Source organism: Anas acuta, chromosome 8 (genome assembly GCF_963932015.1).
Source record: "Anas acuta chromosome 8, bAnaAcu1.1, whole genome shotgun sequence".
In the NCBI taxonomy this organism is placed as follows: Eukaryota; Metazoa; Chordata; class Aves; order Anseriformes; family Anatidae; genus Anas; species Anas acuta.
In genome coordinates this window covers 19,175,274-19,202,454 of record NC_088986.1, presented here as the reverse complement: position 1 = coordinate 19,202,454, position 27,181 = coordinate 19,175,274, and the positions used below count along the sequence as shown (strand labels likewise).

At 40.4% G+C, this 27,181-nt stretch overlaps 1 protein-coding gene and 1 long non-coding RNA gene across 11 annotated transcripts in view; one reads left to right on the top strand and one right to left on the bottom strand.

Moving 5' to 3' along the window:
• Positions 1–2,052: 2,052 nt before the first annotated feature.
• Positions 2,053–19,648, bottom strand: LOC137860209 (uncharacterized). 6 transcript variants are annotated; one of them, XR_011098782.1, is made up of 4 exons: positions 19,569–19,641; positions 16,875–17,745; positions 14,890–15,048; positions 2,053–12,002 (listed from the first exon to the last, which is right to left on the bottom strand). It is a non-coding gene; the product is annotated as an uncharacterized lncRNA (long non-coding RNA). The 6 variants fall into 6 exon arrangements; XR_011098781.1 differs by lacking the exon at positions 2,053–12,002 and having other exon boundaries at positions 12,369–15,048; positions 16,875–17,679; positions 19,569–19,648; XR_011098780.1 differs by lacking the exon at positions 2,053–12,002 and having other exon boundaries at positions 12,369–15,048; positions 16,361–17,745.
• The window catches only part of BRINP3 (BMP/retinoic acid inducible neural specific 3), a 199,262-nt gene continuing 189,635 nt past the window's right edge, over positions 17,555–27,181 (top strand). Inside the window, exons 1-2 of one of the 5 annotated variants that reach the window (XM_068690176.1) lie at positions 17,555–17,694; positions 20,714–20,801. Coding sequence is in view for 1 of the 5 variants with exons in the window: in XM_068690177.1 (XP_068546278.1) it covers positions 19,712–19,851 (140 nt within the window). In the remaining 4 variants the exon portion in view is untranslated. Of the gene's footprint in view, positions 17,695–18,672; positions 19,852–20,713; positions 20,802–27,181 lie in introns of those variants that run through there. The other 4 variants (XM_068690175.1, XM_068690173.1, XM_068690177.1 and 1 more) reach the window with 4 other exon arrangements.

The window sequence follows — 27,181 nt, the reverse complement described above, 5'->3', positions numbered from 1 at the left end:
TTTAAACATATAAAATAAATTTATGTAAGTGCACAAAGTGCACATGTAGAGAGTTGATTGTTATGCTTTTTCCATTCCATTTTTTCTACCATTCCTGTAGCATGACTGTCCAATATATAATTTTTCATACTGTCCAATAATTATTGCATGACATCAGTGCTGAAATCTAAGAGACTATGTGCTTAGGTTCCTTTCAAAATTCTTCATTTTAATTGGTGTTTTGCACTCTACACTAGTACACAAACAAATTGGATATTTAAATAACAAATCAGCATCTTTTTGTTCAAGACCGTAGATAGCACAGATGAGAATTTAGGTGGCTGTTGATTGTACTCAGCAAAAGTGTCCTCCTGATAGGAGCTGAAATATTTTTTCCAGTAGGAAGCTGCAACTCAAGTGCATGTTTTAGCCTTCCTACCATGAAGAGGACTCATTAATTCTAAAGAAATTACTGTGAATTCTAAAGCAACTACTGGCACCCAGTAGGATGAATGCAAACACCCAGGCAAACCTCCAGGCAGTTCATGCAACCACAAAGCTTTCAGGCCGTGGACTATACCTAGTGCTGCTGATATAGAAGGTGACAGCACACACACCTGTAGGAGGTGTGCCCAGGTAAATGAGCTGCTCTGTCTGGTGGCCAGCCTTCAGGAAGGAGTGGGAAGACAGCCCCTGTCTGCCCACACAGTTTCCATTAATGAATAGGTATGAGGCTCTGAGTGTGGTAGGTGGAGGATCTGAAAAGACAGAGAAGGAAGTATCTCTGCAAGTAAATCTGAGCAGTAAAGAGAGGACAACATACAGGAAATTCTGACAGATCTAGTTATTCTGGTCCTTTTTATCTCGGAAGTGGTCAGGCAGTTAGATTTGATGATCCATGTAGGTCTCTTTCAACTGAACGACTCTATTCTAAATGTGAAAGTAAAATTAAGTAAACATGTAATGATGAGAGTCAAAGATATCATAGTAACACACAGAGAAAAGAATTTGTTCATGTTTATAGTATTTACCTTGAGAAACTGTATTAGAAATTAAATCATTGCTTTCATATTCTGTTGATCAAGGTATTAAGAATTTTATACAGGTATATACAGATCTACCCAGTCTAGAAAAGCTGGGCAAATAGATCAGCAGAGGGAGCTGAATAGTTACACTTTTGCTGCATGTGGAGACAAGACAACCATTACAACGACACTGTACATTTGTTTGTGACACTTTCCTATTAAGTATTTCTTATACAGCTGTCTTCCCAAAGGAAGCCTTAGTTTCTACTCTGCTCTCTTATTTCCTCCTCAGCACCTAATCTTAATGAACAACCTATTCATGACAGAAAGGTTTAGATGGGAAACTTGGGAAAAATTATCCTAAGCTTATTCAAGATAGGCCAATGATTTCCCATTTGCAGCACAGGGAATACTACAAGATTACTGGAAGGTATTATTTGTCAAGTTATACCTATACCAAAGAGAAAGAAATAATCTTAATGTTGAAAATGATCCAGTGGAAATGAGGAAAGAAGTGGTTAAAACATTCCCATAACTTACAGAATGAATCATTGTGACTAAAAAGATTATATTGCTGTTTAAATAAATGAAAATGTTTATTAGAGAAAATATTTGTTTTAAAAATACAGAAAGTGAAATTAAAATTATGAGTGTCATGGTAACTCTGTCCTGTCATTTTGTTTGTTCCTTGTTTTTTTCCCAGAGCCCCAGTCCCCTAACTGCCAATGCTGCTTGTTTGCTGTTCACTGCCTGCTCTTCACTGCCTGATGCCATGGAAAGGGAACTGCTTTGCTAAATCCTACCAGAAAGAATCTAGATATAATTGGCCAAGGTCCGAGCCAGAGGAATGCAAATTGTACCAACCTTGTTTTCTGCAATCCAGGGTATCTCCACAAACACTGTCACTTTAAGTATGTGCATGTCTTCCTGCCACATCCCATCAACTCACATACTTGCGGAGTGTCATGATATTCAAGGCTCTCGTAATATCAGTATTCTGAATGAAAAAAAAAAAAAAAAAAACACATTGTAACCACGACTGACACTTCAAAGAAACTCTAGATAGAGCTCTGGACCATGTAGGAATGAGAGGACAAATTTTTGGCAGTGCAAATGAGACACTTACTGGATTCACAACATAGTCCACAAGAACATCTCTATATATTTTCATATATATTGTATAATATTGTGATGGTTTTACTTAGGTGGGTGGCCGAGCTCCAACACAACTGCTCTCTCACTCCCCCTCCTCAAAGAGGAATGGGGAGAAAATAAAATGAAAATGTCTGAAAGGTTGAGATAAGGACGAGGAGATCGCACAGTAATTATCGTGACGGGCAAAACAGACTCAACATAGGGAGATAGTAAGATTTACTGCTTATTACTAATAATCTAGAGAAGTGAAAAACAAAGGAAAGAAACTAAAAGCACCTTCCCCCCCCATCCACCCTTTTCCACCTCCTCCCCCCAAGCAGCGCAGAGGAACGGGGGAATGGGGGTTATGGTCAGTCTATAGAGCTTCTTCTCCGTCGCTCCTTCTTGGTCACTCTTGTCCCCTGTGCTGTGGGGTCCCTCCCACAGGATGCAGTCCTTGATGAACTGATCCGGCATGGGCTTCCCACAGGCAGCAGCTCTTCAAGAACTGCTTAACAGGGGTCTGTATCATGGGGTCCATCCCTCCGGAGCAAACTGCCCAATCTGGGTCCCCCATGGGCAGCAGCTCCTGCCAGGTCACCTGCTCCACTGTGGTCTCCTCCACGGGCTGCAGTGTGGAACCCTGCTCCACCGTGGTACTCCATGGGCTACAGGGGGACAGCCTGCTTCACCACAGTCTTCTCCACAGGCTGCAGGGAACTTCTGCTCCAGCACCTGGAGCACCTCTCCCCCTCCTTCTTCACTGACCTTGGTACCTGCAAGGCCATTCCTCACTCCTCTCACTCTCCCAGCTGCAGTGTGGCACAGGTATTTTTTTTTTTTTATTTTATTTTATTTTTTTTTTCCCATCTTAAATATTCTCTCACAGAGGCTCCAAACAACATCACTTATTGGCTCAGTTCTGGCCAGCAGTGGGGCCCTTACCTAACACAGGGAAGCTTCTAGATTCTTCTCAGAGAAGCCACCCCTATGGCCCCCTGCTACCAAAACCTTGCCACATAAACCCACTACAAAAAAAAATCACATGGTCTAATACAAGAAAGCAATAAATGAACATGTGGGAACCCTTTCTGCAAATTGAACTTTTCTCTCAGACCACCAGATGTTTCCAGCCATGAGATGAACATCAGTATTAACAGAAACCTTGATGAAATGGGCTTAGTTTTAAGCTTCTTTGTAAATACCGGCTTAGCACATCTCTGAGCAGATCCTATAGAACCCCTAAGGGGTTTCTACAAACCCCTAAGGGTCTGTACCCCTCCATTGCATTTTCTGTATATTTACTTGTCCCGAAGCAATTGCTCCATATGAGAAAAAAAAAGAAAAAAAAAGAAAAAAAAAAGTTTGGAGAGACCGAATGCCAGCTGCTAAACAATGCAGAAGGGCAGAAAGGTGTTAAGGACATTATAATTCACTGTGAAAAAGGCTGAAGCTAACCCAAGCACAATCAAGACTGACAGCAAACTCTGGTATTTGTCTATCAGTATTCAATTCTTACATATGCAATGTATTGAGAATAGATTTTATAAAGTATAATATGAAGTTATTCTGATGAACATGCATTATTACGCTACGTGTGTGTGTTAAGGAAAAAGAAGCAGAAGTATAGAAAAACAAAGTGTCAGGGGAAAATAATGAAGGAAGAGAGTTGTAGCTGGCTGTTGGCATTTATTTTTTGTTTCTTTGATCAGTCTGTGCTTGCTGTACCTCACAGGATTGGAACTTTTGATGGCCAGGTGCTCTCAGTTTGCACCACACAAAATTTTTGCTGACATCTAATTATTTTGTTCTACAAATACTTTCTGGTGGCACTACACCTTTTGCTAATAGCCTCTCCACCCCTAAATGTGGCATTGGTTCAGAACTGGGATGTCTCCGAACCACAAGTCCATCGATAACTACTCAAAGGATGCTGGAAGACAGGTATGATGCTTTCACTTGCTGTGATTTATCAGTATCCAGCATAATTTTACTCTATATAGCCAAAAGCAGCCTACTCAGAGTTATTTGCCATTTTGTCTTTCTGTTCAGATCCAGGTTATTACAGAGAATTATGTCCCTAGTCTCTCAACTGAAGTGAGACCGCACCACATCCTGTTTGAGCAATGTCATACTAAACCAATCTTATGTTCTTCTGAATCTAAACTCTACATCATGACAGAGACCGTCAGATCTTTGCCTTAGACCAACCATTCCCAAACTAGAAATCATGTTTCTGGAAGTGTGACTACAAGAGGTGTTATGAATACAGACACAAAATATAGTTGAGAACTGCTGCCTTAGATCCCAATCTATAACTGGTTTGCATGAAATATGAAAAACATGAATTAATATAGGCACTATTAAGATGGCTCTAAATTCCTAGAAGAGAATCCCCTTGGGGGGAATATTCTGAAGTCAAGGCATAATTTTCCACTCTGCATTGCTAATGTATACAACACCAGACAGTCCATTGCATAGGCAGCTTTGCTTGTTGGTACTGTTTTTAAAAAAGGAACATCTGAAATTAAAAACAAATAAGTAACATAAAATAATAACTATAAAGCAGCCAAACCAAATTAAAAGCAAACCAACTAACCAACCAACCAACAACAGCAACAAACAACAACAAAAGACAACCAACCAATCAAAACCTTCAACCTGCTGTGACTTACATACAAAAGGAAAATACTAGATTTTCATGTCATGCAGCCTCTGATGCACCTTCTTCTCTCAAAAGCAGTCTGGGAAAGAAACTTGAAATTGCTTTGTATCTTTTTCAGTACACCATGCAACAATACAGTTGAACATTTTTACCATATCTGCCTTCTGACTAGTTGGACCTTTCTCCTTACAGTAACTGACTTCTTATTTCATTGTAGTTTCATTGTACTTTGGCAATGGACAGAAATTATCTTGCACTCTTATGCTGATCTTTCTTTTATGAGGATTTCAGAAAAGAGGCAAATTAACAAAGCTGATACTTGTACTACAGTACATTCTATTTTGCCTACTATAGTGAGAACTGTAGAAACTGGCATACAATGGAGAGGAACTATTCTCTTCTGGATTTTAGTTCATTGCCTACATGCATCTTGACAACTTATAGAATGTTCTTACCATTTTTTTCTCCTCCAGCAATATTTTTAGAATAAACTAGAGCAGACCCTCTTTCATTTGTGTACAGATTTTGACAATCATTCAGCAGAGCACTCAGGCATATTTTTCGATCTATTTCTGTTCAAGTCTGCATATAAACACCTGTGCAAAGACAAACAGACAGGATATGTGTAGTGAAAAGTGTTAGGCAAACTTAAATCTGAATGGAACGAAGGTCTCACTTCATGTTGCTGTAAGTACATCTGGAAAGTCAACTCTCCTTGTTTTCAGCTCCTCCTTTCCTTCAAAGGAAAGATATAGACAATGCTGCTGTCATAAATAGATAGATAGATAGATAGATAGATAGATAGATAGATAGATAGATAGATAGATATTGCTTTAAATGGAGAAGAAAAATGAAGGTGCATGAAAAGACTGAAGATACCAGAGAACTACCTGTCAGGTCTTTTCTGGCCCAGTGATAATAAACAAACTGAGATCAACAAGGTAACAGATTCACACATCATTCTTAAAAGGAGGACCAGCCCTATGTAATGTCCCTGCAATTTTTATCCGTGTTTTGTGTTTCATGTTAGCCCACAGTAATATACTTCAGGCATGGTGTGATATAGCACAACAAATTCCAGGGTTTCTGTATTTTAACATTATTCCTGTCCTTATTTAGTATCTAATAACTAGAACTGCACTTATTCGTTTATTTATTTTACAGAAATGTGGTCAATATACCCTCATTCTTATGAAAAAGTGTTTTCTAAAGTATTCCACAATGGTATTCTATTGACTGTCCACATCCAGACATTGGAAAAAGGGGGCTACAGGCCAGCCTCTGAGAGGAGATCAGGGGCTGCCCAGTGTCAGGTACAGCTGGTTCCAGCCAGATCCACAGTGCCCCCACTACAGCCACAGCTAAGCCAATTGGTAAAGCTGGTGGAACCTCTAAGAAAACATAACTGAGAAAAGGCAGAAACGTCAGACAGGCACAGGAGTAAAGGAAAAATGAGAGAGAAACAACCTCGCAACTCCAGAGTCAGAAAAGGAGAGGGAGGTGGTGCCCCAGGTGCTGGAGCAGAGATTCACCTGAGGACTATGGAAGAGACCATGGTGGAGCAGGTATTTCCTTGCAGCCCACAGAGAGGACCATGACAGATATTTACACTATAGCCTGGGGTGGAGGAGAGCACTCTGTGCTGTTTCCCAAAGGCACAACAGCCCATGGAAAGAGAGGGCACCTGCTGGATCAGGGGGAAAATGTGAGGAGGAATGAGAACTGACAACCCCCTGAACTGCTTCTGTGGAGACATAGAAATTGGGAATGAGAGTGTGGCTGAGCCTGGGAAAAGACTTGTGCGTGGGGTTGTTGTTTTAAAGTTTTGCCCTTGTTTCTCAGTATCTGACCCTACTTTAATTAGAAACAAAATTAATTTTCCCCAAGATGAGTCTGTTTGGCTCATGACTGTGACTATTAAGTGATCTCCCCATCATCTTCATCTTGACCAATGAGATTGTTCATCTTATTTTGTCCTGTCAAGATGGAGCAGTGGTAGAGTGGCTGAGTGGGTGTGTAGCATTTGAGCAAGGTCAACCCAATGCAAGTACAGATTGCTCCTGTCACAAGAGGTATGTGGAACAATTTCTGCATGGTTCATGTGCAATTTCTACCAACTTCAATGGTGCAGGGTTAGGTCAGTTTCACACATAGGAATATCACCTTAATGATGCTGCATTATCAAAAGAAGACTTAGAAACTATTTTCAAGCTACTTAGAGAGTGAAGGCTTTAAATCACAGAATCACAGAATTTCTAGGTTGGAAGAGACCTCAAGATCATCGAGTCCAACCTCTGACAATAGTTGTGATTTTAGCAAGAAGGAGGTGCTTATGTACTTACCTCCAGGGAATATTTTGTCATTGCTTTGTGAGAGGATTATTTAAATAATACTGGAGAGTGTCTTAGTGGGGTCAGAATATCATTGGGTGTAGAGGTAGATTTTCATGGAAAAGCTAGCATTCTGAATGTGTTTTAACTAACTTGAATAAAAAATAACATAGCTGAAACATTGGTGTGTTATCAATATTGTTTTGGTGACAAATCTGAAATACAGCACCATATCGGTTGCTGTGAAAATAGTTAACTCTATCCCAGACAGACCGAGTAAAAAGGTTTACAGAAGACTAAATATTCTTAATCAAGAAGTCTTAATATTCTATAACAAGCTAAAATACATAGTGAGGCAGGATATTTTCCAATCACAACATCCATTTGCAAGCCCACGTTTTAGTGAGTAGCTTGTTTTGAAGCTGTGGTAGTAGAGCTTTCTTTGTTATACATCACCAATGGTTTTTTTTGTTGCAGAATAAAAATTCATGATCAAAAATTCCTTTTATTTTTGGAAGCAGAAGAACAATTTGAATACATTTGTCCTTTCTTTCTTTCTCTCTCTCTCTTTTTTTTTTTTTTCTGTTTGTTTGTTTTAATTGTACAGAGAAAAATATTTTTCTCTCTTGGAAGTCTGGGAAACTGGAAGTGATTTCTTCATGTACTCATAACTGCATTTTTTTTTTGCTGTTGTTATTTATGCTATTTTTTGCATTAGCAACTAAATATTGTTGGCTACTGAGTTTGAAAAAAAAAATCATGCTACAGCTATTTCTTATGTGTAGACAATGATTTGACCATTAACTGTAAGGTGCAGCTGTAAAGTGCAGATTGGTTAAATTCATACTGACCTATTCTATTCATACATACATCAAACTTCAGCTACAAAAGTTATTCAGCCTCAAATAATGTTTATTGCCTCAAAAAAGCAACTGCCAATTATTTTATATGCTGACATTGAATTGTCCAATAAATTCCAGTAGTTGGTTGAAAAGGCCATCTCTTGCCTTTAGATGGTCCAAAAAAATAGTCAATGAAAACTTTACCTTTGGGTTGTGTTTTGTAATCTTTTGTTTTATTTAGCCATGCAAAATGTGCAACTGATGCGCACCGAGATTATCCTACATGTATATTTTCTCATTGTTGCTTTTCACATCTTTATCTGAAAACATAAGGAAACACATTTGACCTCCTAGTGTTCAAAATAGGAACATGACTTAATGTTCTGTTGTGTAAGAGATTTCTGCCAAAAAGTCAATGTTATTTTTAAGGTTGAACAAAACCAAGGCAGGTAACTCAAAACTGGATACACATTTTCTGATTTAGGTCCTAAAATTTGATTTGTTCTCCCTATAAAGTCATTAAAAGAAATTTGACTGAAATCATTGCTTTATGATAAAGGAATTTCACCACCTTAATTACATAAATTACTACTGCCATGAGACTTGGAAAAACACATGCTAAAGGTCTATCAAAGACATAATCTCATCCTTCTTTGCTGAAGTTTTTAAGCATGTGCTTCAAATCAAGCACATTCTAGAGCGCTTCATAAAATACATTTGGTCTTTTTGCTCCACTGCCTTGACAAATGGAGAATCAAATCAAATAAATGAAGCACAAGACATCTTTTTTACTGCCTCCTTTCCTTTGTGACTGAGAAAAGAACCTGAGATCTTTCTAGTATCAATCCCCCACAAGTCTGTAAGAAGTTGAAATATTACAATGGACATAACTGTTGCTGACAAAAATATATCTATTTTGTTCCATGATGACCAAACTCCCACAGAAATTGTAAAAGACAGAAACAGAAAATAAATAAATAAATAAACACAAAATAAATTAAGTTCATCAATCTACATACATCATGCTTTTTCTATCTCATTAACTCCATAGCCTTGACAAATGATAAATGCTTGTAATATTGCTGTATTTTAAGTGTATGCTAGAGACTGGAAACACATTGAACAGATTGTTCAAGAAACTGTATTGTTCTTGTTCATTGTCATTAGTGACCCATGTATTTTGATTCTTATGAGGCAATGACATATAATAACAAAGATTATTTTCAAGTCTTATCTTTTGTTCAGCTCATTTATATGGGACATAAATACATCTATTGAGATAATGCACCAGATGTTATTCAGGGAATGACTATATATTTGGAATAATATCTGTAAAATAATCTATTTTCCAAATGCAAATTACTTTCTATGCATGCCCTTTTCTTCCCAGCATAACTATCCTGTAAAACCCTACTTTTCTAGTGTGTAATTCCTTCACACTGCAAAGCATCATTCAATAATTTCAGTGGTATATGCCAGTTGTTCCTTTTCAGTCCATGACAAATTTCTTTAATGCACCCTGACAAACATATATTTTACTTCTGCAAGCATTCATAAAGAAAAAGTACATAGATTTTAATCAGGATCCCCTACCAGCTGAATACAGAATTGTTCTTGCTAAACTTACAGCAAGTCTGTCCTTTGTACCACAGAATAGATAGAAAAGAATTTCATTTGAATCAACCACCCTTCCAAAAACTCATCTGAAAGATGGTCTTGGTCTTTTATCTGCACCACAGAAAATACACTGAAGAGTCTTCTGTTCATGTTAACACTTCTCTGTCCTCCTTTATCAATTCAAATGTTTTTCAGATTCCAACCTCTCTGGGCAGTGATTTTTTATTTATTATTTTTATTTATTTTTTAATTATTTTTGTTAATATCTTGCCTAGTCCAGAAATGACTCAATTCTGATGACACAGGAGTAACGAAATACCAACAACCAGATTTTAAGTCTGTGTGACATACTATAGTCAGCTACCTGCTGTTTAAATGCATGGCTTCTGCATTTAAACACAAAAACACTGAAAGTACCTCTCCATTCCTCTGCAGATCTGCTGAAATGTTAGGCTAGTGTTTCTCAAAGTGCTTGTAAAGTTAGTGCTTGTGGTATAGTTTCCTCCATTCCATTTCCATTACACCAACTACTAGAAGTACATATGGCATAATGTGTAGGACACTTATTCTGATACTGAAGAGTAGGCTACCACAGTCATTGAGAAGAAATTTTCCACAATAAAACATGACATTTGATTTATAAGACACTCCAGCACAAAGCTTCAATGGGATTTTAAACACATCTTCTTTACTCTTTTCTCTACTGTTCTATTTTCATCTTGAAAGTAACAGTCTTTGGTGATTTTTAAAGTCCAGCTAGCAATAAAAAGTGAATACATTAATATATCAGAAGAGCCCTTATCGTTGCCTACAAAATCTTGGAAACATGGCCAAATATGACTTAATTTAAAAATAAATAAACAAATAAAACAGAGAAAAATGACAGTAACAATATTCTAACACATTATTATTGTCATTTTCTCATGGATTTGAAGAAAATTGCTTCATTTTCTGTTGCCCACTTCAGTTCTAATGTCAAGGTTGGGAATACTTTGAAGGAATTATGTGATTTTACCCACCAAGATACCAGATAGCAGTGATCACTTGCTTTATACGCTAAGGAGAATTTACAATTATAAAGCTATGTCTATTGCAGCACAGACATTAAATCCACCTGTTCATTCAAAGATAGTGTTTCTGGTTTGGGCTGCTGTGTCCAATAAAAGTAGAGGACCTTGTAGTGCTCTACCTAGCACAGATAATAACTGCACCAAAGATTCCACAAAAGAGACTTCAATCTTCCAAGAACAGTGAATGAGTAGCTAGTTTGCTAAGCCCTAGAAATGTTCAAGCCCTAGAAATGTTCATGCCTCCATATCTGACGTGCATTTATCTCCCTTCAAAACACATATGTATAGCTATTTCTAGTGAGGTCATGTGAGCTTACAGGTCTTACAGGCCCGAAAAGAGTAGCAAAATACCATTGGTCTTTTCATATGCATTGTCCCATCTCAGAAGACTGGTGTTTGAATGATACTAAAAGCCTGAAAACAAAACCAAACCAAACCAAACAAACAAGCAAAAAACATCTTTTGTCCTCTACTGCCAAATAATAGGGTGAGTATAAGTCATGTATGGGGACCAATGGATTCATCCCAGGGTAATGAAAGAACCATCTGATGTCATTGAGACTTTTCAATTTCTCTTTAACATTCTTGGGAATCTGGAGAGGTCCCTGTTGATTGGAAGCTGGCAGATGTCCCCATCTCCAAGAAGGACAAGAAAGAAGGCCCTGGTATTTACAGGCCTGTCAGTCTCACTTTAGTGACTGACAAAATTATGGAGAAGATTATTTTGTGAGGCATTGAAAAACACTCAAAAGACAACACAATCATTTGCTATAGCCAAGATAGAGGCCTTTGCAGAGAAATCTTGACACATTAAAGGGCTGGGCAATCACCAACCATGTAAAATTTAACAAGAGCAAGTGCCAGACTGTTCACCTGAGACCTGACAATCTTGAATATACAAATAGACTGGAGGACTTGTGGTGGGAAAACAGCATATGGAAAGTAATATGGGAATAATGGCAAGCTGTATCTGAGTCAGGAGTGTGCCCTGGTAACCAGGAGGGCCACTGGGGTACGCCGGGGTGCATCAAACACAGCATTGCTAGCTGTTCCAGGAAGGGACTGTCCCACTCTGCTCTGTGCTGGTTTGGCCAAATCCCAAGCACTGTGTGGGCACCACAATATAAAAAAGAGGTACAATTGTTAGTGTCCAAAGGACAGCTGCGGAAATGGTGAAGGATCTACAAAGCAAGACATATGAGGAGCAGCTGAGGTCATGTGGTTTGTTTAACCCAGAGAGGCGGAGACAGGGGAGGCCTCATGATGGCCTACAGCTTCCTCATGAGGGAGAGTGGAGGGGCAGGTGCTGATCTCTTCTTTCTGGTGACCAGTGATAAGACCTGTAGGAACAGCAAGAAGCTGTGTCAGGGAAAGTTTAGACTGGATATTGGGAAAAGGTTCATCACTGGTAGCCAGGCACCAGCACAGTTCAAGAAACATTTAGACAATGCTCTCAGGCATATGGTTTGATTTTTAGGTAGTCCTGTGTGGATCCACAAGTTGGATATGATCCTGTGGGTCCCTTCTAACTCAGGATAATCTATGATTATAGGAGTCTAAGTAGGCAGAAAGTCATCATTAATGCTGTATTTCTTTGATGCAATTTTTGGTAAGAAATTAAAGATAATCTACAGTTCCAATTCGTTCCCTAGGAGTGAAATGCTGGGTAATCCTAAAAATAAACTCCTCTGCAAGAAAAGAAAAAGTCAGTGGTTATAATTTTATTCAAATGAATCATGTCTCCATTTAAATAAAAGCATATATGTTGAAACGTGTTTGTGAAGTAAAATTCTAAATGTAGCATATTTATTTCTGCAGTGAGCAAACACAGGACTTATTTAGATATGAGTTCAATTTATGGACGCACTTAAATAGTAACAGAAAATGAAACCCAGGAATATCTGACACATTGTTTTCAAAGCAAAATATGAACACTTGGACATAGACAATTAAGCATTCCCTATGCCTTCTAGCTGAATATGCAAATTTGACATTCAAATCAGACTCCTAAAAAAAAAACTCACCCATGTCAAAACACGTAATTCTTAGAATATGAGGAGTCCAAAGACTTTTTCCTTTAACTTTAATTACTTTGCCATTATTTCAGTTAAGGGCAAGGGTCTTCAGTAGGTTATCATTTTGCTCTTCCCAACTGTTTGAAAAGTCAAGTAGTTTCCCCTGACAAAACATGTAGTGTATGGAATTTTTAGACGAGGAATTTACAGGAGAGTACCATGCAGAGAATTCATTATAGCTTGAAGAGGAAGCTACTTCAAGAAGGTGGCCATGTTGTTTGCATAGTATGTTTGCCTGTTGCAAACTAAGGGTAACTCCTGAACTGATTTAATGAATTGCATGTGTTTTTGGAAGCTAAAAAGAAGCATGGAGCTAGTTCTGGAAGACAGAGGGTCAAAAATCTGATTATATGAAGTAAAAAAATATTTTATGGGATACACTGTTAAGATGTGCATTTACCAATATACATACACAGCACTACCGAATGTATATTAACAGGACAAAGGAATCTAATGAACTATACTTCAGTACCACTTGGCTTTTAAGACTGACAGATGTCATGTGCCTCTCCATTCTCACATGATGCTCTGCTGTCTCGCTCCTCAGGTGAGACTAGGTCTGAGTTTGTATTTAGTATTTCTAGTTCATGGTAAAAGGTCTATTTAGCCAAACCACTCATCTTTGGAGTACTCAGCCTCCTGACCTGGAAGTCTGGGATGGGGAGCAGAAGAACCCCTCCATAGTTCAGGTGGAAATGGCTAGAGACAGGCTGCTCCACCTTGACTGTCACAAGTCATGGGGCAAGATGGAGTTGGTAGAGGTGATTTCTGGGCCGCTTTCCATCATCTATCAGTGGTCATAGTCATCCAGAGAGATCCCAGATGACTGGAGACTATGTGGAAGCCCATGGCTTGGGCAGGTACACTCTTCGCTGGGTTAAAAACTGGCTGGATAGCCAGGCCCAAAGCGGTGGTGAAGTGCAGCTGGCGACCAGTCACCAGTGGTGTTCCCCAGGGATCGGTGTTGGGGCTCATCCTCTTTAATATCTTTATTGATTATTTAGATGAGGGAATTGAATTTACCCTCAGTAAGTTTGCAGATGACACCAAGTTATGGGGAAGTGTCAATCTGCCAGAGGGTAGGAAGGCCCTGCAAAGGGACCTGGACAGGATGGGTCGATGGGCAGAACGCAATGGGATGAGGTTCAACATGGCAAAGTACTGTGTCATGCACCTTGGTCACAACAATCCCATGCAGTGCTACAGGCTTGGGGCACAGTGGCTGGAAAGCTGTGCAGAGGAAAAGGAACTGGGGTTGTTGACTGATGCTTGCCTGAACATGAGCTGGCACTGTGGCCAAGAAGGCTAGCGCCATCCTGGCTTGGATCAGGAACAGTGTAGCCAGCATTAATTTTTCCCCTGACTCTGCTCTGCTGAGGCTGCACCGTGAGTACTGTGTTCAGCTTTGGGTCCCTCACTACAAGGACATAAAGGCCTTGGAATGTGTCCAGAGAACAGCTACGAAGCTGATGAAGAGCCTGGGACACAAGTCCTGTGAGGAGCAGCTGAGAACTGGGGCTGTTTAGTCGAGAAGAGAAGGCTCAGGGGAGACTTTATTGCTCTCTGCAACTACCTGAAAGGAAGGTGTGGGCAGCTGGGGGTCAGCCTCTTCTCGCAGATAACTAGCTTTAGGTCTAGAGGGAACGGCCTCAAGTTGTGCCAGGGGAGGTTGGAAATGAGGAGACATTTCTTCTCAGAAAGGGCCATCAGGCATTGGAACAGGTTGCACAGGGAGGTGGTGGAGTCACCATCCCTGGGGGTGTTTAAGGAAAGGTTGGACTTGGTGCTAAGGGACATGGTTTAGTGGGTGACACTGGTAGCAGGGTGATGGTTGGACCAGATAATCTTGGAGGTGTTTTCCAACCTTAATGATTCTATGATTCTGCGAACCGGCATCATTGGAAGATCTATGTCATTACTCCAAGGCAACATTTTTTTAACTTTTAGGTATTCAGCAAATGTGCACAAATGAATAATATCAAAAATCCTCATTATATTTAAAGCAGAAAAAGCGCCAGGAGAAGTGATATGAATTGAGGAACCAAAGTTTCATTACTCTTGATTAAAGAAGTTATCAGGAGGGAAATGGAAACGTGAAATACGTATCAGACAGTTTCTACTGCACTCTAGATAAATGAAGAATGAACCTAACTATTAAGGGTCTGAGCCAATCTGTAATTAAGTTAATTTTCTCTTTTTTTGGTGGTGTCAGTCAGACTCGAAATTCTTCTTGCTTGACTTAGACAATCTTTGGTGTGAAATGACTGAAAAACAAGTTCAGCCTATGACATCATTTGGGCTAGCATGAAACCTAAAAAGAAGAAGAGAAAAACATTAGCATAGCAGAAAATCTGTTTATACATACATATATATATATCATATACACACATAAACATATAAAGGTCCACCAGATCTTAAAAGCATTTACAGCAACAAACACTGTTATGAAGACATCGTTGCCTACGCACAACCTGGCATTGTTGATCTATCCCATTCACACTCTGTGTCTCTTTGTCTTGTGTTTTCTCTGGGATTTCATCAATTTTAGAAAATGAACAGTAGTCTTATTGAGTATTTTGAATCCCAAAGTCTATTTGATAGTCATTGCAGACTTGATGTGCAGCAGTCTTTGTTAAGAAACACTGATCTTTACATAAACAGACTGACCTTTTTAACTGGTATTTTGTCAGGACGGGCTGAAATAAGGAGGGGGTGAGAGGAGGGGGAGGGAGCCTGTACTACTTGTTGATGTAGGAGAAAGCGTATTTCAAGGCAAAGGGGAAAGATGGTATGCCTTTCATTTTTATAACTGCGTCACACATATGCCTACATATTTAACAGCTACTACACTTGGAATGGACACTATATTTTTTTTCTTCATTAACAGTAACATCCTTCCTCTACTTCTTTTCTTCCCCCATAAGAAAAAAAAAAGAAAAAAAAAATAGCACACAACACCACCAACAACAAAAAGCAGGCTAAATCATTACTAAGAACAAATTACTTCATGATTTTTTTACTATAAAAATGGCTTAAAAATGCTGACAGGAGCAAAGCAAGGTGATGCAAATGGGCTTCTTCAACTGCTCAAAAAAGATTGTGGAAGCAAAAAACTGCCTGATTGACATATATATGGACACTTCACCATAGTGCTCAGTGAGATGACTGAGAGAAGACAAAAACCTTTTTGATCAAAAAGGTCAACAGAAATGATGTGTCTTGTGAAGAGCAGATGTAGCACAATGAACAAGGGCTGATGTTATACTGGCAGCCACCCCATTTTGTCCAATGTATACATCACATGGTCTATATGATCACTTACTGATCCTGGAAAGCATGTAAACATGTTGTAAACATGGCCAAGTTACCTTACTCTCATGTAAAGATGCCAAAACTTCTTGTTGAGCTGCAGCCCATTCCCTGTCAGTGGCTAGCTCTCAGTTTATTAATAATAAGCTCTCAGGCTAACTATGCCTATGGAATTATGTGTTTACTTGCCATGAACATGCATGTCTGGTTGCAGTACATATATCTAAGAGCGGGACAGAACAGGAGGGGTGGAGGATGGGAAGGAAGATCAAGCTCCACAAATGCTGTCGCTGGCTCCCCTCCCACACACACACCTTGAAATTCAGCACACACTCTGGAGCCACTGTGCGAGGAAAAGGGAGATTTTTCTCCACCAATCCAGCTCGTGATTTCCATACAGAGAGCCAAGAAGCGCAGGGAAGGGGAGGAGGGAGGGGGGAACGCTTCGTTTAGACAGGGTAGGGAGAGAGGCACGGATGCTCCGCGGGAACATTCCCCCTGCACTTCTCCAGCCCTACCTTCCACCCCCGGTGCCCTCCCCTGCAGGAGGGTTCCCCGTGCAGGAGCCGCCGCCTGCCGCCCATCCCCGCCGGGGATGCTGAGGCGGCCCCAGCCACTGCGGCTACGATGGGGCCGCCGCAGCCGGACGGGCAGCCAGGCGCCGGGGAAAGGCAGCTCCAGCGGTGGCGGGAAAACGTCTGCGCAAAGGAGAAAAAAAAAAAAAAAAAAACACAAAAAACCACGCACAACCAATACCCAAAACAAAGGGATCTGAAACAAAGGCTTCTCCGCGGGCAGCGGAGATGCTCAAGGCAGGAGTCCTCTTACCCGGTCGATACCGCTGCTGTCGCTCGCTGGTTGCGGCTGCAGCAAGACGATGGCCGGCTGCCCGTCCCGGCCGTGCCGCTCTCGTGTTCCGAGGCCCGGCGGCGAGCCCGGTGCCCCCTGCGCCGCGCCTCTCCGCGGCTGCCCCTCCCCGCGCTATCCCTGTCTCCCTCCCTTCCACCTCCCTCTTCCCTCCCGGGGGCTATCAGCGGATCCTGGCTCCGGCGCGGGGACCCCTCCTGGTGTCCCCACCCCAGCGCCCCAGCCCGCCCCTCTGCCGCAGACAGCGGGACGAGCGCGCCTGCGAGTCACCTGCTGCTCGGTGCAGGCTTGTCTTTGCTCGGCCCGGGTCGGCAAAACCCCTCTCGTCCTGCCCACTGTTCAGATCCCCCGGTTTCCTTAAGGATCACCACCACCATCATCAACAACAAAAACAGCAGCAAAACACAAAACAAGAAGAAGCACACACACGCACACACACACACACAAGGCAACACCAAATCGTATCCCCTCCTCTTGCTATTTGGATTTCCTTCCGTCCCCCTCCCCCTTCAGTTTCTTTGGGTCTTGTGCCTCTCCCCACACAGACACAGACAGACACACAGACAGCCACACACACACACACACACACACACACACACACAGGCACGCACGGTGTGATTGGTTTTACTTGCCGCTGTGCCACAAGGAGCTGCTGATGGTTTCCAAAGTCCCACCACCATGCAAATCCCTCCTTTAGCTTGAAGCTGAAGATCATGGACTGTATATTTGGATTCGGGGTGCATTTTTCTCACAGCTGCTTCGCTACCTGAAATTTCACCCGGTGAGTAGGTTTTATTTCACATTCAGATTGCTCGTCTCCACCAAACAGACCCTTAAAAAAAAAAAAAAAAAAAAAAAAAAAAAAAAAAAAGGGAAAGGGAAAGGGAAGGAAAAGGAAAGGAAAGGAAAGGAAAGGAAAGGAAAGGAAAGGAAAGGAAAGGAAAGGAAAGGAAAGGAAAGGAAAGGAAAGGAAAGGAAAGGAAAGGAAAGGAAAGGAAAGGAAAGGAAAGGAAAGGAAAGGAAAGGAAAGGAAAGGAAAGGAAAGGAAAGGAAAGGAAAGGAAAGGAAAGGAAAGGAAAGGAAAGGAAAGGAAAGGAAAGGAAAGGAAAGGAAAGGAAAGGAAAGGAAAGGAAAGGAAAGGAAAGGAAAGGAAAGGAAAGGAAAGGAAAGGAAAGGAAAAGGAAAAAGGAACCTTCCAATTGTCTCGTCTTGCTTCTCAATCTTTCAATAGCTTGCTTCTCTCCACTTTCTGAACTCGAAGGAATCCTGAAGCAACAGCCCTATTTGCCCACTCCATTCCACACATTAGTCACAGCTCTCAGCACTAAGTTGCAGTCTGCACCGCAGTCTCACATGCACCGTCCTTACCATTCCACTGCTTATTCATCACGTTTTATTAATATTTTCATCACTCTAGCTGCTACATTCTCTGGTTTAACCCATTGCAGACACAGCGACTCACAGGGCTGTTGGAAGGGCCCGGTGTTTCTCTCTAAATGGGAAAACAGACAGAAATCGCCAGTGGTTACGGGGTTGTGTGTGGAAAGGAGTGGCTGGAGGTCTGCGTGGGGAAATAATGTGGAAAAGTCCATCACTCTTACTGATCCCCGAAGAAGCTTGGATTGGACTGGGGGCAGGGAATTGTGCCCCAGATGGGGCTGGAGGGGAAGAGAAGGGATTTTCCAGACCTCTGTCCTGCCGTTTCTGCTCAAAGGGAACAGCTCGGGAAGGGAGGCCGGGCTCACCAGGGGAGCGGAGCGCTGCTGCAGCGCACTTCTGCCGCGCTGGTGCTTGCACCCACTGTGCACTCTTGCTGTTCTGAATCCCACTGCACGTCCTGGTTGTATTTTTTACTGTTTTAAAGAATATTTATAATTTTGCTCGCCTAGGGTAAGAACGAGGCGTCACCTTCACAAAACATATGCACACACATATATATATATATACACATACACATATATATATGCATATATATATATATACCTGCCGCGTTCCAAAGTGAAGACTGTCTTTTGAATCATGTAGGCACTTCTTTACTTTGACAGAAAAATACAGAAGAGGACCAAGGGAAATAAATTGTTTTTGTTAAAAAAAAAAAAAAAGATCGAGCACCTTTAGAGTGCTATTTCTGGCTAATGCTTCCAACATTTTAGCGTCTCTAATTAGCGGCAGAGATCCACCCACGTTCAATAGCAGAAGGTAGGGAGGGAACATGTTACTTCTCACGGGGAGGTATTGACTGAGCTCCATCTAAATCTGTCATTTAGTGTGCGGGATAAGCGTGTGTGTGTGCAGTCATGTCTCCAAAGCAGTACGTGCATAGATCATGAGAAGGGTGCTCAAGGCTTGCAAGCAGGTAGAGGTGCCAGTGAGAAACACACGAGATCTGAATTTATTGCCTGGTGGCAAGCAGAGAACCGAAAAAATCAATGCCCTCTTCTATATCGTGCTCCCGAGAGTGCTCTGCCCGCCCCACTCCCCTCCCCCACCCCCTACCCCCGCCTCCAAATTTCTGGTTGATGTCGGGAAAGGGGGAGTGAAAAAAAGAGCCCTTCAAGCGTGGGATACAAAATTCATCCTTCCTCCAGCTCCTCTCTTCTCCCAGCAGCTGGACACCCCACCGCCTCCCCCGCCCCCGGCTATTTCCCTCCTTACAGACAAGTGTCTTTCTCCCGGAGACTGTCCTCCAGCAGATTTTCTTTCTACCGGCATTGCCGACCTGGCGTCCTCTCCCCCTCCCGCCCCCCCTGCTGTACACACCGCTTCCTGCCTCGGCCCTCTTAGCACGGGACGGGGTAATGAACCAAATCCCAGCCGTTTCTCCCGAATTGCCTGCCTCTGACGCTGCTTCTACGGGGATTCTCCCGCACCAGGCTCCTCAGGAAAGTTTCTGTTCATTCAGACCCCCTTCCCTTTCCAAGTATAGAGGATTACCTAGGTAAGTGTGTTTCAAAAATCTCTACCTGAAATTTCACCCTATTTTTTTTTTCAAGCGTAAAAAAAAAGTCCTGGGGGGTTAACTCACTGCGGGAATAACTCATCTGTTGTTGAGCATCACCCTGCCTTGCTAGTTAAATGATAGCGCTCTGCAGAAGAGATTTATGTGCCCATCAGCAGAATATTTCCCGGGTTTCAGAGCAATCTGTATTTTCTCTATGCTGACGAGGGTGGGAGATGGTAGGACAGGATGAGGGCAGCGGAAGGGTTTAGATCACAGTCACGGTGATGGATGGCAGCGGTGCCTGGGCAGTAAAACTGACATAGGTTGGACATGTTGGTGTTTCTATACTCAACAGACAGGGAGGGGGGCACCGAACCTTTTCCATACAAACATCAAATAAATCAACGTAATTAATGTAGTCTTAATAGGCGATTGTAACCAGCGAGCGTGAGGCACGTTTAATACAGAAGATTCCCATTAGCCTTTATGGTTCATTTCCAGCGTCCAGCACTCCCAGACCAGAGGATACCCTCTACTTGCATAGGGCTGTATGACTCAGAAAAAATAAGAATGCCAGGGAGCAGCCTGGCAATTTTTTGCTTTGGTTTGGTTGGTTCTTTTGCTTTTTGTACAAAGGAGTGGCAGCATGTAAATACCTCCCAATCCTCACACCCCAGTCCTGGGGGAATGGTCCGAAACAGCCTTCTGCCCTTCTTTTAGGTGTCCAGCCTCTCTGCTTGTTTGTGGCTGGCTTCACTGTCAAGGATTACCGTTCTCTCCTCTGTCACCTTCAAACTCCCCGTGGCTTTGGGACTCTGTTTTGATTAGGAGCTGATTTTCCATTCTCAAATATTGTCAGTGGCAGGCTGACCCCCAGGGAGGGGGCTCGGATGGAGGAAACACCTTTAGAGATGCATGCCTGGACCTAACCCTGCGTCATCGTTCCTGTAAGTTGTGCCTGTCCCTGGGGGTGAGATGCTGTGGGCAGGGCAGGCGGGGGCAGCCGGAGGGGCTCCGGCAGCCCGCTGGCAGTGCTGGCCTCCCACCAACTCCCCGCTGGAGAGGGCGGCTTTCTGCTGTCCTAAGCAGGGGAAGGAAGAACTGAGCCCTTAGGGGACTGGGTGTCTGTGCTGCTTCAGCCCTGAGGCCACCCACCATCCCTGCAGACTTGCCAAGACTGCTCATGACAGGGGGCCAGAGGGACCTGACTGGGAAGGGTTAATCAGGGGTTGCAGGGTGCTCCAAGCATGAGTCCTGAGTGCTCCTCATAGATGCGCTAGCCAATCCTAGGCAACAGAAGCATGAACTATATGTAGCATGGTGTGAAAAGCAAGGTAAAAAAAATAGGGTGTACACCATCACCGCATATCAGAAGGCAGGAGACCTGATTTTGGGGGGCTACGATTCCTGTGCTACTTAGAGATCATCACACATTTAAAAAGGTAAGGACTTAGTTACCAGAGATCTGTATTGTGACTGACTCCCAAATCCAAGTGTATCTTCTGCATACCTTTCTTTAAGTGTTAAATCATGCAGTGCAGAGAGTGGGAAGAAGTGGAATATGGCATGATTTACCATTTGAAATTTTTTTTTTTGAAAAAATACATTATTTTCAAGTGGTAGTGATTTTTTTTAGAGATTAAGGAAGTGTATGCATGTGAAGTGAAGTAAATTCACGACTGGAAGAAAAACGTAATGCATGTGATAAGTGAAGAATATTCTGTTGCAGCATCAAAATCAGTCATAGATACACATGAAATGATGGCCAATGTGAGTCAGACCTGATTTACAAAATATATATATATATATTGAATAATTCAGAGAGATTGAATATTGAATAATGAATAATTCTGACAAGCAAGTTTGACAGAAGAAGCAAAAATAACGTATTTGTTCACATCTAACATTACTTAAATATGCCATCACAAAAGAATGCTCTAAAAAGAATAAATGAAGTCAAAACATCAAGGACTGTTTATTTTCAAAGACAGGTAACTCCGACACATTAAGTATACAAATAAAGGTAAAGCTAGAGTGGTCCTACTTACATTTACAAGATATAAGAAATAACTTCAGAGATAACTTCAGAATCCATTTAGATATCAGAGTTTTCAGGCTGCTGTCAATGCCCAACTCCAGCAGTACAAGGGGTTTCTCATTTTAAATATGTGCTCTATCAGCTTTACTGGAAGCCCTAGCTTAGAGAAAAGATCCATTTGATGTATATCTCTTTCTGTATCTAAGCCTAGCAAGAGCTGTAGTCTAATACACTGTTGCTGTGCTAATTATCAGAGTTCCATGAAGAAATTACCTACAGTTTCTTGCCTTCAACCATTTTTTTTCTCTCTAAATCACGTACATAATTTAAGTGAGAAAGAAAAAAAAAAAACAAAATCTGTTATATTTTCAGTAAGCTGATCAACCTCCAGTGAGAACTAACCTTCCCAACAGATGCTGAGTTCACTAGAGGAGCTGTTTGGGGTGCTTTTTCATGAAATGCTGAAACCCTGTGAGTGCAAACGTTAACTAGGAGACATGAAAACAAACAGCTGAATGTTTTACAGACCTTGCTGCAGAAGGCAGCATTTGTTCAACAAACCAGCAAAACAACTTGAAGATCTTGAAGTGATGTAATCTCTCTGTCTCATCCTTTCCCATTTTTTCTACTACAGTCTGAATGGTATTGTGAAGAATCAATTACAGGAGCCTACTCATTGTTTACTCCAATGTGTGTCTGAAAAGTTATTTCTTTAGTCATGCAGATTGCAGTGATTTCACTCCTCTCAATCCCATGTGGAAATCATTTTTAATGGGACTAAAATAGCTTTATTTCATTTGGACTAATTTGGAATTAAGTTATCACATCTGGCTATGATCAGTCTGGAAAATATCTTGCTTAAGATTTCAACAAAGAAAAAGGTAACACCTAACTAAAACAAAACTCTTTTTTTTTATTATTATTATTATTATTATTTTTAACCAGCAAGCTTGCTTCTTCGGTGGTTTTTGAACATCTAAATGGAGAAATGGGACATCAAATAATTTTCACCTGTTTATGCTTAGAAGAAAAAGGGAGTGGTGGTTGATACTTTCTGGAAACCTTACATGTTTTATAGGTGTTATGTGTAGTTCTTTGTTACTCCTCCCAAAGGTTCATCTCTCCTTCTCAAAGTCAGAAGTAGACATTGTTTTTTTGTTTTCTGTCCTGAAATACTAGTAATCTCGTTTGGGAGTGAAATCACAAGAAAGACATTTTGGCAAAAAGAGCCAAAATACTCTTTCAGATAGGTTGCATTAATAAAACTTGTCTTGATAGACTGCTGCAGGCAGTAACTTAAGTTAGTAATTTCAGAAGTTACCTTACTCTTCGTATTCTCATCCTAACATGCAAACAAGTGTGAGTGATAATTTTTTTCTTTGTTTTTTAAATTGTAACCACATTTTTCTTGTGGCATTGTTTTCCTATTGTTCAATATGTCTGCTGTTCAGTGAGGGCCTGATCTTGTACTATTAAAGTAGATCAAAGCATGGTCATTAACTTCACTGAAAGAAAGATCAATTTCCAAGATAATAAATTGGAACCAAAATTAACTTCAGTTTTTGAAAAAAATGCAAGCACCATGAAGTTAAATACTGTATACAGAGCTATACAAGACTTTGCATATCGTGATTCAAATATTATTAAAACAATAAAGAATTGAAGGATTTTTAATATGAGCTTATGCTGCTTTACATCTTAGTATTATTATATCTTCATTGATAAATAAACATTATATATATAATGAAGAACATTAAGAGAGCTCCATTTTCTGAAATGCCTCACTGAACTGCAGGCATTCAGTACCTTGTGACTCAAGTCATCATGCTACTGAAACTATTATGTGGTTATTTTTGTTTCCAGACTCTGAAATTAATTGCTTTTATGTATTATAATAAGTGTAAATGCATAAAGATAGTTTTTATATACATATGCACAGGTGTATATAAACATGTATAATTTATACCATACATATGTATCCATTCATTTCTCCACACATATGGTATTTATAATTGCTCCTTTGCCCTGGGTCACACCATGCGGTTAAGCAGTCTTTTTCCCACCTTCCATTGAAAGTCTCCATTTATTCTATGTGCCACAAGATAAAGGGCTGACAAGAGGAAACAAGGACATTCTCTGCCACATCAAAGCTTTAATATTTAATGAGCCTTTCACAAATGCCACAAATTTTGTTCCACCTTCAAAAGAAGATTGACCAGGCAATATATGCTATTAGCTAAGTTAACATTATTAAACAGTAGCGGTTTCTCTAATAATAAGGTGTGATTTCAAGGCTTGTTTTTTCAGATATCTTTATAGTAGCAGTCACACTAATGATGATTAGATAATTCTGCTCATCTGCAGTAAAACTTTCACTGCCACATCTACCAGCACATGATTAATGAAATAGTGACTTTTTGGATATTTATTATACATTACAAATAAAGGACTTAAATGTGGGGATTCAGATCACTACTCTAGACTTTTAATCTCATATTATTACTACTGAGAACTGTGGAGAGATCATTTAGCTCTTTCAGTATTTTGCATAAAAATACTGAATAAATACAATGGATTTATATCCATTGGAAATAACAAAAAGACCTGGTTAACTGACTGTGGATGACCACTCCAAGTCAAATGGGATTATTAAAATCCATTATAAACCAGTCTTTCCTTCCTTCCTTCCTTCCTTCCTTCCTAGAACATTTTCTCAGTCCTTCTAGAGAAAAAGAGAAGAAGAAAAGAAAAGAAAAGAAAAGAAAAGAAAAGAAAAGAAAAGAAAAGAAAAGAAAAGAAAAGAAAAGAAAAGAAAAGAAAAGAAAAAAGAAAAGAAAAAAAAGAAAAGAAAAGAAAAGAAAAGAAAAGAAAAGAAAAGAAAAGAAAAGAAAAGAAAAGAAAAGAAAAGAAAAGAAAAGAAAAGAAAAGAAAAGAAAAGAAAAGAAAAGAAAAGAAAGAGGCTGTAATAAAGACATCCTACATTCCTCGTATCTAGAGGACTTCATTGATGTGTAATCTCTAATAAGAAACATAGTCAATGTCTCCTGTTCTTCACTGAAAAGATACTAACTGAAAGTTTAAAGCTTTTCAGCATTAGCTTAGAATCTTTCTACTATCTCAGAATGTGTTTTTCTATCAGCTGCAAAAAGAAATAGTGATAATTTTGTACTACCATGGTTTTAGTTTATCACATAGCTAAATTAAAACAGTTGAGAGATTGTAATTTGTGATGGGAGTCTAAAACCCAGACTTTCTCTCCTTGTATAATGATGTTCTTGAGAGGCATCTTTTAACAGACATACTTATTCTTTTTCCTAATTTTGTAATTTCTTCTAAATTTGTCAAAAAAATGTCAAAGAATATTTTTTTTTAGATAAAATTAATGAATCACAATCATGCTTAGGAACAAGACCTAAGAGAAAGCTTCAATGATACATTTGTATGAGATAGCAAGCTGCCCAGTATATGACATAATTATTACTTTTACAACCAAGTCTTGTGTATTATCCATCCTGAGATGCAATTAAGTCCAGAATGACTTGCTGAAGCTTGAATCTTTGTTCAGTCAGCCATAAAGTCCCTACTCTTACTATAAAAAATTAATAGCTATAACACGAACATTTAAGAGGATCTGGCTATTTCCCATGTACTAGTTACAGGCTTAAAATGATGAGGCAAAGGGACTTACGCAAAGTCATGCAACAGTTTATGGTAGGATCAGACATGGAACTATGGTTTATTGAATCCTTTATGAGTCCTGTGTAGGCAGTAGGCAGCGTGCACAACAGGTTACAATTTTTTTTTTCCCTGATAGGGCAGTCGTGGTATAAGTCTATTTTTTTCTGCTAGGATAAATCGGCTGAAACCTGGGAATCTGAAAGGAGATGAAACCATGCATTTACAACAGCTGTAAATCAGCTCCACCGTCTGTGAAATCATCTGTAAAATATGGAGCACTGTTGTCTGAAAGACATAATAGAAGACATTATCATTCTATTAGATATCAACACTAAGAAACAAAGTACAAAAAATTGTCAATTCCTATTGAAATGTATCCAGAAATGCAGTGAAAGAAAAATGTCATGCTTTTAGATCTTTATGGAGATTATTTCTAGCTATTGGTCTAAACTGTAATGACTCATTTTCACATGAAAAAATAAAATCAAGAGGAGTATAAGTTTTTAATCAGATATCACTTTTCTAAAATTACAGGGCAATATTCCACTACTTGAACTAAAGCACCTAAACTGATAAATTCATTTTTAGAAATCCCAAACCCATGATTTTTATTATGAAAATTTGAAACAGGTACAGGGTTATGGATTTGGTTAGATATTGTCTGATGGACTGGAAGTATATGAAACTAGGCCGTCAACTGAATGTTGTATATACGTCCTTGCTAAATTCAATCAAATATTTGTCTCTTGCTAAAACCAGAGAAGAGCTGCATTCCATAATTTTTGTTACTTCCTCATTTTATAAACAATGCTAAAGCTTCAACAGCTTTAAAAAAATTTTTTGTCTGTCCCTTCCCTTCCCTTCCCTTCCCTTCCCTTCCCTTCCCTTCCCTTCCCTTCCCTTCCCTTCCCTTCCCTTCCCTTCCCTTCCCTTCCCTTCCCTTCCCTTCCCTTCCCTTCCTTCCCTTCCCTTCCCTTCCCTTCCCTTCCCTTCCCTTCCCTTCCTTCCCTTCCCTTCCCTTCCCTTCCCTTCCCTTCCCTTCCCTTCCCTTCCCTTCCCTTCCCTTCCCTTCCCTTCCCTTCCCTTCCCTTCCCTTCCCTTCCCTTCCCTTCCCTTCCCTTCCCTTCCCCTGCCCTCCCTCAGAGGGAGAATTCAACATCACTTTGCACCAAGCAGTCTCCATTCCCTCTAATGTGAATTTTATTCAGCTCAACAAACTGTTGATGAACAAAATTTCCGCTCACCCCATCTCCTTTTAGCCTAATGAGTCCTTTTGCAATCAACAATTAGTTTTATTAGGGTTGGTCCTCAGACTTGAAGACTCAACCCTTAGTTTGCAGCCTGATATTTATCTTCTTCCTTCCATTTTAGAAAGCATATTAAAGACCTACTTAATCACCATTAAAATACACCCAACAAGATGTACGTGACACTGAACATTTTAGGTTAAACATTAAGTTTTAAAAATTGCAATTAATTGGAACACAAGTTTCTAAATATTTATTTCCTGTTAGGATTTTCTGTGAACATGAATACTCCAGGGTGCAAAATGGTGTCATAGCAATACACATCAGTATGTACCTGAGGAAGTACTGTACCAGAAACTCTTCC